The 15,596-nt window shown below is 42.2% G+C and overlaps 1 protein-coding gene across 1 annotated transcript; it reads left to right on the plus strand.

The window, feature by feature from the left end:
- The first annotated feature begins 964 nt into the window (after positions 1 to 964).
- Positions 965 to 14,138, plus strand: cass4 (Cas scaffold protein family member 4). Its single transcript, XM_030050807.1, has 7 exons — positions 965 to 1,135; positions 9,712 to 10,134; positions 10,857 to 10,940; positions 11,078 to 11,194; positions 11,444 to 12,772; positions 12,927 to 13,010; positions 13,217 to 14,138. Exons 1-7 carry the CDS (start codon positions 1,130 to 1,132, stop codon positions 13,622 to 13,624), a joined length of 2,451 nt encoding a protein of 816 aa, XP_029906667.1. The 5' UTR covers positions 965 to 1,129; the 3' UTR covers positions 13,625 to 14,138.
- The last annotated feature ends 1,458 nt before the right edge of the window (positions 14,139 to 15,596 follow it).

Below are 15,596 nucleotides of genomic sequence, written 5' to 3' on the forward strand. Positions count from 1 at the left end.
GTAACTGATGTTGATATGATGCGTGGATTTTATGCCCATTGCCTTTCACTAAGTTTCAAATTGAATGCCAAAGTTGAGTGAGTGAGGTGCCAAAGTATGAAAGTATAGGCGCCTTATTCTTGGAAGAACTCACTGTACTGTGTCAACTTTTGTAAGTCATGTCTTGACATGGGTTTTACAGGTTATTTTACATGCTGTTTGAGGAACTCAAATTTATTAAGAAAGTCCCGCACACATCAAGTCCTTTTAAGACAAAAAAACAGCCTCAGATGTCTCAGATGCCGTTACACAAAAATCAACTGAAAGTGACAGCCCCCGCTATTCTTTGAATTCCTTCCTTTTAAAAACAGAGTCACGCAAGCTAAATTACCTGTCTTTCTCTGCCTTTCCTCTTTTGGGATTCTTCCTCCTCTGTGGCCGGTGCCCCCAGACTTGGAAGGTCACCCCGTCTCATCACCCCTCTCCATAACCCCAACCCCCAGCCAGATTCTCCCAGACGCCGCTGTCTGTGTTGTCCAGACAACGGCGGCTGGAGCCACAAAAATTTCTGCTTCAAACAGCCCCCCTCCACAACCTGCTTTTAAATCAGCTTTTTAAGGGAATGCCACAAAATGATCAGAAAAGGGGAAGTGATAGAGAAAGAAGATAAAAGTAAAATTCCCCATTGTTACTTAGGAAGTTGGCAGAGTAAACTGACGTACTTCTGCTTTACTCGGAGGCAAAGACAAAGGGGGGTAAAGGAGAGCAAAGAGTGACATAAAGCGGAGGAAAGAAAGCGGTCTACAGAGTGGTGGGGTGGGGCAGCTGCCGGGGAGGGAGGGCGGGGGCGGGTGGGGGGGGGCGTTTGCCAGGCCAATGGGGCTTCAGGAGCTGCTCTGTTAAAGACTGGAGCTTGATCTCCCCGCCCAGCGTGTAAAACAGTCTGGCTCCCGGTGACAGCTCAGACAATATGTGTGTGAGAGAGAGGAGCAGTGAACCTCCGAGCGCTGGATCCACACACTCCTCACGCAGACTCCCTCACTAGTCATGGTTGACAGGGATCAATGAGAGCTGCCCCGTTGGACGGACTTATTTCACCTCTGTGGACACTGAAGACTCCTGATTAAAAAAAAAAAAAAAAAAAAAAAAAATGGAGGTGAGCGCAAGACTTGTCTCATTATTTAGGACTTCTTTCAATTTTTGAATTCAGGAGTGACACTTTTATGATAAATCAGTCAACTTTTTATGATTGCAGTGTCAAATATTGGGTGTATTCTGACTTTTTTCTGGACTTGTTCCAATCTAACGTTGCTCATCTGCAGGAATTTCCCTGTAGACCACCTGCTGGGATTTCACTTTTAACTTGCGGTGTCAGCTACCACCTATTTCTATACACAGCCCCCCTGTGACCTGCACCGGTCTTCAGATTTACTGTGGGCTGTAACCCGATAGGGCTGCTCTTAAGAGAAAGCTGAGAATGGGACTTTATGAGCCTCATTAACACACAATGCTTAGAAGTTAGAGCTGCTCAGCAAACAGATAATTGCTGCTCAAGGCAAAGTTTAATTTCTAAAATGTTGCACTTTGCACATGTGAGACCGTGCATCCTCGCTGTCCTCGGCTTCATTTAAACATTTATGATAACCTAGCCCTGAAAACACACAAAAAATGCTCACCAACATGTTTGTCTCCTTTCGTTCTATAGCCGTCCCATCTTAGTATGATTTACTGTAAGTTGTACTGTACTGTACTGTAAGTACCACATTATAAAACCACAGAGTGGATCACACTCCTGTGTGTCTCCCACTTCTAAACCACCTCTAAACATTAAAACACAATTGTCTCTGCGTTGATCACAAACACATGCATGTTTATGTCTGAGCTCTGCTGTTTAGTGCACATTTGTTTAAGTGCTGTGTCTTTTATTTTATTTCATGTTTTTTTCGCCTGAGAGCATAAGATCTGCTGAGGGAACCTTTCGTGTCTGAGCTGGTTTTTGTGCCCGTCTGTGGAAAGCTCTCATGCTCCGTCCAGCATGATGCCTATTGAGCCTTAATTCATGCTCTTAGAGACTTTATTGAATTTTAATGTTTCACCAAATGCTGGTGCAGTTGTTGTCTTATCCAGGCATGCCTCTGTTTGTTACACGGCCACATGAACATACTCAAAAAGCATGTATAAATTTTAATGTACTTAGAAAAATGCAAAGATTTTCTGAATTTCTCGATTTACCTGAAGTGATCACAAGGAGAGAATTAGCAGAAATGTCTTTTTTTGCATAGTTCTCACTGCCTCCACTGCTATTTCCCCACCTATATGTAGTTACACAGTTAAATACCGCAAGCATCTCAGATCGAGGCCCTTCAAGCAGGAATCTTTTGAGCCGATGAGCTTTGGACTGGGAGCTTTCGGGTTGAAAATAAAAACCATGATGTGATTAATGTAACGGAAAAAAAAAAAAGTAAATTATTTCCAGGTCCTATCAGTCATACACAGTGGAGGGAAGGGATATAGATGAGTCATCTTGATATTATACCCATACAAAGCCATTATGGGAGCTTGTCTTTCTCACGTCATACAACTCAGCATGTGGCCAGTTTGGCTCATGACTACAACGCCACTTTGAGCAATTTCATTTCTGTTCCTTCGAAGTGGTTTTGTTATGTTGAAATGCTTATTTTAGCGCATAAAGCTCTATTTCAGGCTGTCTGGGATGCTGTCACTGTTTTATCTGTTTTTAGTATGTGAGGGCAGGAGTCAACACAAAGTCATGAGTGCTTACATGACACGAGGCCAGCACAGAGAAACTGAGGCATCCTCTGCACATCCCACTCACTCGAGGAAGTCCAAATAATCATGCATAGTTTGGCCCAAAATAACATCTGTCTTTTCAATGGTCTGTTATTCTGATACTGTCCATGTGCATGACAGCTGTGGATTATGAATCCAACACAAAGGCGAAAGGCCTTCATCTCACATCCTGTGACCTAAAAGCTTCAAGGACGTCTTCCAGTTGGAGGATAGCTAGCCTCTTCCAAATGCCAGTTGTGTTGTTAGTGCAAGTGTCTCTTAAAATCAAGACCACATTTCCCATAAACCCTGTTGCTTTTTATAGCAAAAAGGCTGTTTGTACTTGTGCTGTTTGTGCTGGAAGTTGTGTGCCATTGTGCTGTAAAGCAATCCATCCAGTTTCCAGTTAAATTCAACCTGGTTGCACAGAATGAAAAATGCGTCATCCTTCGCACGGCAGTCTTGTTTGTTGCCAATTATTGTACTAACATCTCATAATGAAGATGTTAGCTTCAACAATAAAATTCTTAGTGGAGTGCTAAACCCAAAATCCAATTAACATATTAAAAGAAAGTGAAAAGGTAGCACATTCCCAATTTTCAAGTCAAGGGGAACAAAATACTCACATTTCACCCGTTTGTTTGGCTCACATCACACTAGAAAAATGCTTACTGAGTGTAAGCATTTTTCTTGTGTGTGTGTCCTCTTTGACTGTACAATTTGGGATGTGCTGAATTTTCACTTTTTTTGAATGATATCAGAATTTAAAGTGGTGATGAGTTATTGGTGTTAAAGTGCTTCACTTAGCATTTTTCCCCGAGAAATGGACTCCCATTGCTGTCATCTCCTGGAAAACAGTGTATAATAATAACGACATCATGCTGTACTTGTAGGCACAAATCAATTCAATTAGTAAAACCTTAAATTTTTGGACAATCTCACCTCTTACTATCAAATTAAACTAACTGATATCCTATTGGTTGACATTTTTAAATGGTCTCTCCCTGTGTTATTTTGTACCTTGACATCATGTTATTAAAAGAAATAGAATAATTCAGGTAAATAGATTGATTAAGGACATAAGATAACCATGATGGAGCCTCTGCACTGCCACTGTTATCAAGATATGGTAAAGATGACACTTAGAGTGAGAAATCGTTCCCCCACCAGCTACCTGTGAAGGGAAAAAGCAAGGAAAACAACATGTATATGAGAGCTGGTTAATTACAAGCCCATGTGGTCAACATGGAGTTTTGTTTGTCACCATTACTTTAGTGTATAGGAAGGAAGATGACTGCATACAATAGTATGACCAATGTGACAAAAAGCAGAAGATGAGGCTCAGGAAATGCGTATATAAATAAAACCAGAGGCAGAGTAGAAGATAAGTTTCTGCAGCAGACCACTGAGCCTGCAACCATCCTGCCTGCGGTTATCTCCTGCTCCTCAGCCTCCTCGGTGTATTTTTATGATACCACTGCAACTTACAGCATTATATGTCTATTGTTGCTGTTTGAAACAATGCAATGGACGGCAAATCTTGCAGTGTATCATTTCTGATCATGTTATTAATAGATTTGTTGAGTTGCATACATGCCTATAGGTTGGAAGTTTACGATGACTACAAGGACCAGCGTTTAACAAGCCCAAGCTCCTGTTTTAACACAAACCGGCAGCGTGCGCCTTTTGCTTGAGCAGCCGCAAAGCCAGATGCACCAGCCTTACACACATTTAAATAAAGCCGATGCGCCAAATTTTTTGTAGATATTTGCCCGTGCGTCTTGGAATATCTTCGTATTAGGTTGTCTTGAAAAGCTACACTGACGTGGTTGCACCTATTAACCCTCACAACCTCACTATGCATCATGGGTTGACTTTCAGTTTTGACAGGACCCATTTCATTCAGTCTCAAAGTATCACAAATTGAGTAATCAGATTGGGAATTCAATTATTGCAACAAGAACAGCAGTATCAGTAGAGCAGAATTACAGTAGAGTTACTCATGTTTAATCTGCGTCTTGCCAAAACATGATCAATTTTGGAAAATATGAAGTCTACTTTTCTGCCGGGGTTCATACTGGTGTAACAGTCTTAGTTATCTAGGCAGGAATGTTGGACATCCACAGAAAGTCCTGAGATGTTTTTTTTGCCAGTTGTCTGTGTTTGTGTATCAAATCTGACATAGTTCTCACCAGTTCCCATACAGGAAATACCAGGGCAGCTCTAGTTAGTCAGTGTCACTGCCATGGAGACTGAATTAGTCTCCACTGACTCCTCTTTTATTTGTTTGGGCTGGAGAGAGGGCTGACAAAGGTGAACATCCTTAGAAAACTTGGATCGATTTTTTAAGATTGTAAAGATTGATTAACGAGCAGCTATTTTCCAGCAAGTCAAAAAAAAATAACCTCATCTCTGTGAAACATCTGGGACACTAAATTTCTCTCAATTTCTCTCCCTCTGTCTGTTTGTCTGTCTCCATCTCGCTCCCTCTACCTCCCACTGCCCACCCCCGTATTGCATCTAAGTTACTGTGGGAAAGTCTAATATGTCATATTTACAAACTAACTTCCTGTCCAAATTCAAGGAGAGAGATTAGCTAAACTATGCGCTTTGACTCATCTTGAACACCCTCCTTCTTCCACTCTGTGTCTGGGAAAATAGAGTTGTTTTTTTTTTTTTTTAGCAGATTAGTGGACGTTTGAGATGTGTGACAGATTTGTGTACCACCATGGGTGTTGTGCTGGCCCTGGTATGTGTCTGAATGTATAATGGATGAGGTGCTGACCTGACCCAGAGGTCGTGCCCAGGCTGGGAAGAAGTGAAAGGTCAAAGTGAACCAAGAGGGAACAATTCCCACACTGGTCCCCACTTCCTGGACTGGTTCCTTTATCAGTGGCCTCCGTGAATCAGGATCAGATATTTTCATTACGGCTGACTTCAGATGCAATCATCATGAACAGTGCCAGTCTTTTTAAAATGGGTATTTAGAGTGTAAAGACTGTAAAATACCCAATAAACACTAACCACTGACCACAGAACATATTATAACTCTCACATAATGATTAATGTAAACACAAATGTACTAACTGAAAACCACTCATACGTTAATAATGTGACACTTAGAAGCTGCTTTACTTAGCTTCTGTCCAAGAACTAGATTGCTTTGGTGGAAAAATAGCAATTAATCATCATTTGTGTGTTTCTGCCGCTTTATGACAGCAATAATCCACTGCTAACATCCAGAAAGTGTTGTCAGGCCTGACGTGGCTTATCCCTTGAACATAAGCCACCCATACACAGAGTTTTTAGAAACATTTTCCAGCACTGTGTTTGATCAGACCATGTTAATTTGTGAACAGGATGGAGGAGAGAGGCAGGAGGGAGAGTGAAGGCAGAGACAGCTGTGCGGTTAAAGTGCTGAAGCCAGCTGTCAGAGTGGCTGATCTGCACAAGCAGGCGTGTGCAGGAATCCCAAAGACTCACAGCTGAATCTGACTTGGTTACTGTACTCAGTGATAGGCACAGAAACAGTCGCCAGTACACACACTTTCATTACTCGCAGTTTAGACTATTCTAATCCCCTTTTTAAATAATGACCTAAAAAGTCTATAACAAGGATGATGCCGGCAGGATCTAAAACACAGAAAATGGAAAGCATCACCCCACTGCTTAGGACACTGCGCTAAATGACCTTGCACTTCTCTACATCTTTCATTTTATATTCCACTCAGATCACAAAGGTCCTCCACAACGTATCTTTTAAATGTTCAGTATGTCTCAAAAATAGTTTGGTGAAGCTGCCTCCTGTTCTTATGCCTTTAAACACATATCTCTTTGATCTGGCTTTTAATTTGAAGCGATGTTGCAACCTTAGTTTTAAAGTGTAAATCTTTGGTTTCCGTGTTCATGCATGTTTGCACGAAAGGTGCTATATATATAAATTCGCATTGATATGAGTCAGTATATTGCTGGGCCATGCAGTAGCATTCATCCGATCCTTGAAAGTGACCTAAATTTGTGGTTAGAAAACATGCAGGCTGTATGCACACAATGTACCGCCACTGATAAAGAGGTCAAATGGCTGAGCAGTAAATGCCATTTATAACTACAACATTTGGGAAGTTTTATAACAACTGCAATTTTGTTGTTCTATGATGATACACACCACAGCACAACCTCTTAACCCAGAATTGTGGAGCGATGGTGAAATATGACTGTCATTATGTTCATTTTTTATGACCTGGATGGATAAATGCAAGCATAGTTGGTTGAATAGTGTTGATAGTGGTTGTAAAATGAAATATTTAGTAACCAAACATTTGGTAATCTCATCTCAGGACAGTCTACAGATGATGTTACCAGGGCGAAAGTATGAGAACGTAAATCTTGATGCTAAGAATGCTGGCTGTCATCTGACCCTGTGTATTGTGCTTGCATATCTGCAGCATGACCCAAAGGATTATGCAGGGAGTTTGCTGGGGCTTGGTGTGTGTGGAGGTCTGCTGTGGCCAGTGCTCCAGAGGGCTGGCAGGCCTGCACCCCAACAGGTGCTGAGTGTGTTGGGCTCTGATGGTGAATGGCCTCTTTGTTATGGAGGATTCACCCACTGAAAGAGGGCAGCTCCATGTAAGGCAGTGCCAGCAGCCCCCCTCCACATACACACACTTATCAGCTGAGGGTGGTGTGTGTGTGTGTTTAGTCCAGGGTGCTGACTGTCTGTACCATCTCTCCCTGTACAATCCATCCCCAACCGTATCCCCGAGGAACGCCTTTCAAACTTTGCCATGTTCTGGAGCCCCAAGTTTTCATTTTGTAGTCATTCATTCTTGCAGCTTTATGCCATTTGAAGTGATTTTGCTCAAGGAACCCTGATATGAAAAGATATTTTGGCCTGTGTCAAGTATTAAATTGTTTAGATGTCATATTTGGACACTGGCAAATAAAACATAATGTACATTTGACCAAAAATTATACTCCACCCAAACCGAACCAAAATTAAATATGTCACTGAAAATATAGAAATTCCCAAACTAACTAGACAACAATCAGAAAAATTCGATGCAAAATTAACACTTCTGGCTCACCATTGTTTTTTTTAGAATGGTGTGTAAAATCAAATATATTTCCATTTTCCTACCACATATGAAGACAGGTCTAATAACACTACAACTGAGGACCAGTAAAGACCCAACACTATCCTCCAGCTATCGGCCCCTATCTCTCATAAACACAGATATTAAGACTTTTAGTGAAGTACTTTCAAGCTGAAGTGAAACCAAACTGTTGCCGCATCCATACAATACTCAGATCAAACTTTTTTTTGATCAAAAGTAAAAAAAAAAAAAAAAAGAAATAGCCTATCCCTATTTTTTTTCATACAAATAACCTTAAGTCAACTTTACTGAGCAATATTTCATCCACGTCCATAATGTTGTTGTTCCTATCTTGTCTTTATTCCTTGTTCATGCGGTCTCTCTCTCTATATATAACAAGTTCTGGTGATTTAAGTTAAGTTAAGTTAAGTTAAGTTAAGTTAAGTTAAATTAAAGTATGCCTTATTTTGTTGATGAACACCTTGACGTTCCTCAAAGACCTCGAACCTGCTTTGAAAATCATTGCCTTAGAGCTCAGTTTATATGACATTTGAAAAAAAATGTCTCTCCGTATGTGTTAGCTTTACATAAAATAGTTAATCCTTCATGCAGATAGCAGAAAGTCTCTAGATTTCTAGATTTCCAGAAAGTCCAAATCACCCATCGCGCTTGTAACACCTCAAATTCCGTTGTTGCTGCCAGTGGTTGGAGGTTGTGGGCTTGTTTCTCACGCTGGCACCCCGTATCACACAAGATATCACACCTACGAGCTTCTCTCTGGGCGTACATTAAGGCTGAAGTCATATCTAAACCAGTGAGCTCACACATCTGTGTTTGTGGTCATATAAGATCATATGCATGAAGAGATGCATTCGTGAGATTTAACAAAACCACACAGAGTACATCAGCGTGTGAGTAGGCAGAGCTAGTGATGGTGTCTCAACACATGGCAAAGACTTTACAGAAGTGCATACAAAGGGCACAAACACAAAGTGTAACATATGTATGTGTAAAAAGAGGACATGCATGTCTTAAACTCCAGTGACGCTTTTGCCATGTTCTGCATCTGTGAGTCATTTGGATTTGCTTGAGAAAAGATGTTGTAACAAAATGTGCATGTTCAATGAAACAAAGTTTTATTTGCAAAACACAATGTATTTTTGGGACAGTGAGAAAGGATGCTCACTAGCCTGCAAGAGGAAGCTTTTAAGAGGCTTGTTTCCATTTCTTCCTCTGTAGGAAGCACCAAAAGGAAGTGAAAATACAGGACATAGAAAGAGACCATTCTAACAAAGCCTCTGTACTGAGCTTTTGTATTTACAATCTATCTCAGAATGAGGCTGAGAATGACCTAGTTTTAAGCCACCTGTGCAGGCTCAGCCACCTGTACATTTTACAATTCATTGTATGACGTTTTATGCACTGTATATATATATATATATATATATATATATACATTTTTTTTCATTGTGAAACTGGTGACTATGCTATTGCGAAAGTTGTTGTGGCAATGCTTTGCAAGAGGAAATGTACAAGGTCTGGAGATGCACACTGAAGCATTGCCATATTCAGAAATATGTTAAGCACAGCACCTCTGGGATAAATGTATCCGTAATCAAGGCAAATATCTATTGAAAAGATACAAAGAAAAATGAACCTGTGCTGCACAAGCGACAACATAAAAAATGAACAAATATGAAAACTCTTGGAGGTTGTATGGCAGTCAGCTATTATCCTTTTATCAAGTCTAAGAATATCATTGTGCCCATTTGTAAAATGTTGCAATGTACCTGTCCATGTTTTTGTCTCCTTATCTTTTTTTTCCCATTTACTCTTCTCTTTATTTTAGAACAAACTTGCTAAAGCTCTCTACGACAACACCGCAGAGTGCCCAGATGAGCTGGCCTTCAGAAAAGGAGATATCATATCAGTGGTGGATCAAAATGTGGCCGGCACCAGTGGATGGTGGATGTGCTCTCTGTATGGACGGCAAGGGCTGGCCCCTGCAAATCGTCTGCAGCTCTTACCTCAGTCTGGAGCAACTACAGGTTCCCTGAGTCAGGGCACTGAAAAGCCCAAGGTGGTTGACCGTCAAAGTGGTGACAATCCACAAAATATCTACCAGATCCCCAATGTGCCAAGACCGTCCAACAGCCCTGCTTATGAACGTATGGACATGATCTACAAAGTCCCATCCACTCCTTTGTCAGCTTCAAAAAGTCCCATCCCATCAGCACTTCAGCACAGCACAGAGCGACCGGAACGGCATAAGGTGCAATTTGTTTTGTCTACATTCAGAATTAGTCCGCAGGTAGCAGGATTTCAACAAGTATGAATCTGTGTTTACAGCAGACATGAACAAAAACACATGGCTAAATGCAGATGTTAGCCTGTCTGTTGCTCCCGGGTCAAAGTTAGTTCTCTTCCTTGGGAAGTGTTAACTCGCATGATTAGAGAGGTAGACTGTCGCTAAAATGCGAAGCTCTGAAACCCCTGCTGACAAAACCGCTTGCAGATGGGGACCAGAGGCCTTTCCATGGGGACAGGCATGCAGCACCAGGTCTTTATGGGCCAGTAAAAGACAACCAGAGACTGACTTCAGACACTTTTAACTGCAAACAGCAGCGCATGCCGCCAGGGACCACAGAAAAGGAGAGGTGTCTGTATGGGTGCCTGTGCGGTGGGGACAAGTCTACCCACATGTTCACCATTTCCTTTCCTGCTTCAGGGGAGCCCTGTTCCCCTCTGCAGTAGCCACCTAATATGCAATGAGCAGCATGGTTTCCATTATAGAGCTGGGTTAATTGGCGAAGTGAATGCATAGTGAGATTCTCTGGCACTTTCAAGGGCCTTGTAGAGAATCCTGTCCCCATAAAGGTGTTTACACAATGAAGATGTCAATGAATGATGTCAAGGAAGTAGATAGATCTCTGATTAAAGAAGTGCAAGCGTTGCCAATCAACCCTCATGTTAAAGACTGTTTGTTGTTTGCAGCCTTCAGCCTTCAGTGCCCTGTCCTGTCCGAAAGGGGAGGTTTATGATGTCCCGAGCCTAGCAAGACGCGCCTCCCTTTTCACTGTAAGCCTGCAGATATACACTACAGCATGTGCTGCTAGAAATTATCTGACATATTACGAATCCATTTTAGTGAGTAGTGGTGTAACAATGCCCAAGATGCCTTAACTTATCTTGATGTCTTTACTGCCTTTTTTAAGGCCTCAACAACTCCAAGACAGCTTTCCCGAAAAGCCTCTCTGATCCCTGTTTCTGAGCTGGAGAGGAGATTGGATTCTCGGGACAGCCTGAGGTGTAACGGTCCAGGTCACTCTTACGTAAGTTCCAGACATTTTGCCAGTCTGTGGATTAGTGAACAAAGACACCTAGCATGTACTCAGTTTGGCATGTTTGCAAGTCTTGCTCTTGAGATTTATCTCATATGCTTACTCTCTCATTATCTGTTACTGTCAACTTTATCAAATAAAGCAGAAAATGGCATGAATACGCTTGATTCCCTCATTCCCCTTTGCATTTTCTCTGTGTATGTGAGCTGCATTTGGTAATTATTTCATTTCTCTGCGCAGGTGTATGCGGTCCCTCCAGCTCTGTCTCAGGACCCTAGCTATGACATCCCTGTTCCCTCAGCTGCAGAGGCCCATAAAATGGTCGGTGGATACAACACCCTGCCCAATCCCCGCAAGCCTGAGTGGATCTATGATGTGCCAATGGCACCTGAGAAGTCAGGTCCGACCCCAGGCTCCTATGACACCATGCCCTCCAAAGCTGTCAGTGGGCTGCTCTATGATACTCTGCCAACACATGCTTGGCCCATGCAAAGCTGCAGTTCAACTCCTTTAGTTTATGATATACCAAAACCCAGTTTATCTACACAGCACTCACTAGACATCCCTAGTCCACCTAAAGTGCTGCCAAGGGCCCCTATTTTTGACAAACCACCACCACAACGGCCTTCAGAGGACTTGGTGTATGCTGTCCCACCCCAGGAGAATCCCTCTACCCGAAGCCTGGCTGATCCCCGTAGTGATCATATTCCTCTGGAGTGCAGGGGGGACTCTGGCGGTGCATATGAACACACTCGAGTGCGCCTACAGCGGATTAGGAAGGTCCTGGCACCGACTACTCTCCGGGACCGTCTGGGGAATGGGGATTCGCTATTGCAGGAGGATGATGAGAAAGGCAGAGCAACACATCTTTCTGCAGCAGACAATCAGAGGATCAGCACAGCCTCCAGCTCCTCCACGAGCTCCTGCGACTCTCTGGCTCTGAGCTCGTCCTCTCCAGAGCCGCTGCGGGAAGTGACGCTTAGCCAGGAGGAGGCCAGCCGCAGGCTGCTGGAGCTCCAGGAGGCTGTGTGCAGAGCGGTGCCTCGTCTCATGGAGTTTGTCAGCAGCCGCTGGAGGAGCAAAGAACATCTGGAGAAACACCTGGAGGAGATCAAGGACGCAGCAGAGGGCATTGCATGTTCTGTGACATGCTTCCTAAACTTTGCTCTGGATGTTAAGGGCAATGCTCGTCGTTTGACCGATGCCAACCTGCAGACCAGGCTTCACAAGCAGCTGTCCATTGTAGAGGACTCAGGTGTAATCCTTCAACAAACAGTGAGCGCTCTAAATATGGCTGGCTGGCCCCTGAACACTCTGTCCCAGGACCCAGGGCAGGTCCAGACACCCGACCAGCTGGAGCGGTTTGTTATGGTGGCTCGCACTGTGCCAGAGGACGTGAAGCGCCTGGTGTCCATCCTTAATGCCAATAGCAAGCTTCTGTTCCGAGCTCCGCAGAAAGAGCCAGAGCTTCCCAACACCACAGGTCAGCCAGAAATTAAGAAAAGTCCAGATGGTGGTGAACAAGGAGGGGATTTAGAGGAGGATGACAGTGACTATGTACAGCTACAGGTGAAGATTTTTCTATCCTCTGCCTCATGACTTCATATACAATGACCAATATACAGTGGTAACTGAATGATGAAATTAGCTAAGGTCTGCACAAGGAAAGCAGAAGCACATAAAAAAGTATAATGATTTAACACTTGACTTTCCTCTTCCTCAGACTAAGACTGATTTTGAAAAGCAGCAAAAGGAGATGCAGATGGAACCAAAGGAAAATATCACACCATCCTGCAAAAAGCCTCAGGTGAGTATTTCCCATCAACAAAATGTGTTTTTTTTTCTTGCTTGAGGAATAATATTGTTTCCTCTCATAAAATAAAATGTACTTCTCCGCAGAAAAGCCAACCGGGATTCTTGGCTTTATTTGTTATTAGATAGGAAAAAAAACAGCGATGCTCTTGGGGAACATACAGTCATTCTCTGTCTTCGATCCATTTCTCTGCTTTACAGGGCGATGAGAGGCGTCATTCCTCCGGGGCCAACATTGGTACAGAAGAACCTCGCAGGTCAGAGCACTGCCGGCTTTACTTTGGCGCTCTCCAGAAAGCCATCGGGGCCTTTGTGACCAGCCTGCAGGATGGCAAGCCACCAGAGACATTCATCTCGCACAGTAAACTGGTGATCATGGTGGGACAGAGGCTGGTTGACACCCTGTGCAAGGAGGCCCACAGTGGAGGGTCCAGCCAGAGCCTGTTGTGTAAAAGTAACCACCTGTGTGCCCTCCTCAAGCAGCTGGCTGTGGCCACCAAGAAGGCGGCTCTGCACTTCCCGGACGTGCAAGCTCTGCACGAGGCTCAGGAGTTTGCAAAGGAACTGGCCCAAAGAGCACAGCACTTTCGGACATCGCTTGACCTCTGAGAGCGCGCAGATCAGAAACTGCACGGCGATTTCTTCATTTGAGTGGCAATGAACACTGGTGTGCTCATCAGTCATGTAGCTATCCATTTTCTTGTGTAGGTATTTCACATTAAACCACTGCATAAATATTTTCATAGCTTCAGTAGTTGAAAAGGTTTTAACATATTCTATCCGGCATCATTTAGTTAATGCAGTTGCTTTTTAAAACATAATTTATGCAACAAGAAGGTTTAAAATCCAGAGGGGCAAGCAGAAAAAAATGATATTGTCAGCAACAGAGTCTAACACAGTGGACTTCCAAAATAAATTGCACATTTAGGAAAGAATCTGCTCATGCCAATTTTAACTTTAAAACAATTTTTAAACACAGTGTAACTATAAAATATTATTTGTTTTATATAGTTTATGCCAATTTTATATTGTTTGTTATTTGGTATTTTAATGTATTCTATTTCTATATTCTGTACATTGTATACCCTCCTGGCTAGTAGTTTTGAGTTATAGTATACTTTTTGTGAATATCTATGTAAATAAGCTAAAAAAAAAAAAAAAAAAAAAAAAAAGTGTCATGCATTCCCAGACTTTTCTTGAAAAAAAAATGCTATTACATGTCACATTTTTTTTTTTATCAGTATTAAGATTAAAAACATTTAAAACAACTTCTTGCTTGTTTTTTCTTCTTCTTCTTCTTCTTCTTCTTCTTTTTTTTTTTTTTTTTTAAAAACTTGGGATCCAAATAATATCTGAGGAAGTAACAAATAGTGTGTGAATCTGTCTGAGGAATCCATAAACACTCCACGAGACAAGAAAAACAGCAAATAGTGACCTCAAACGCCCCTTTGAAGATAACTAATGAAAAAAAATACTGCATCGTAACAATATTAGTGATATGATACTTAATATGGAAATTGTATTTTGCATTACCCCATCTCCTCAGGGAAGTCAAAGGTCAGGGTCAGACATTGAACAGCGGCCACAGGGCTGTCGGGTGTTTTGCTCAAGGACACTTCAGAGGGGAGGACAGCCTCTGGACACTCTGTAAACCAGCTTGCTGCCAAAAATACCGAGGAGAAAGGATTATTTTAATACTGAATGAGTGCCACACACACACACACACACACACACACACACACACACACACACACACACACACACACACACACACACACACACACCTGCTCTGTCCCTGAGGTGTTCCATGGAAGTTTGAAGTAGTGTCATGGTAAATTTGACACTTGTGAAGACCGCTCTGTTCTCGTTTTGTAGCGGTTATTGACGGTATACTGCCCTCTAGCGGGGCTCAAACGACATAACCTCAGTCAATACTGTCCACATGGCTGCTAAACCAATCGCCACACATCACCGAAGAGCTGCTCAGGGCTGGAAGGCTACATGAGGCCAAATTAACAGTTAAAAGATTCTTAATATAGATTGTTTTGTGGTTTATTAAGGTATCCTGGACCAGCGCAGAATACTATTAATATTAACACCATTATAAAGACTGGAATTTTATGAATGAACTGCTCAGGTAGTGTGTGTGTGTGTGTGTGTGTGTGTGTGTGTGTGTGTGTGTGTGTGCATTCATGACGTAGGTAATGACAGTCACATACAGCATTTGCATAAAAAGGGGATTTCAGACTGTTTCTTTTTTTAGTTGGAGCATAACTTTTTAATGCATTAATCAATATGTGAAATTTTGATTTTCTGTCAGACTATCACAATACTCCTATATTCTTACAGAGGATAATTACTCAGTATAGTGAGTTGATAGAGACCTTATAGGCTGGTTTAATTATATTTGTCTCCTATAGCTACTACTCCATGTTGTAGTGACTTACAGTTTACCTGTGTTATTTGTACTGTATAGTTCTTTTTTTTTTTCATTTAGTTAGTTATTTCTGTATTTATTTATAGGATTACAGGAGTTCTTTGTGGTAAGTGATATTACTGTACTTGTGTAAACTGAAGTCTG

This window comes from Myripristis murdjan, chromosome 5 (genome assembly GCF_902150065.1).
Source record: "Myripristis murdjan chromosome 5, fMyrMur1.1, whole genome shotgun sequence".
Classification (NCBI taxonomy): Eukaryota; Metazoa; Chordata; class Actinopteri; order Holocentriformes; family Holocentridae; genus Myripristis; species Myripristis murdjan.

Bases quoted from the DNA above. Each gene is read 5' to 3' on its own strand.
- cass4 (XM_030050807.1), top strand. The intron at 10,135-10,856 runs GTGCAATTTGTT...TGTTGTTTGCAG, and splicing joins AGCGACCGGAACGGCATAAG to CCTTCAGCCTTCAGTGCCCT. The intron at 11,195-11,443 runs GTAAGTTCCAGA...TTCTCTGCGCAG, and splicing joins ACGGTCCAGGTCACTCTTAC to GTGTATGCGGTCCCTCCAGC.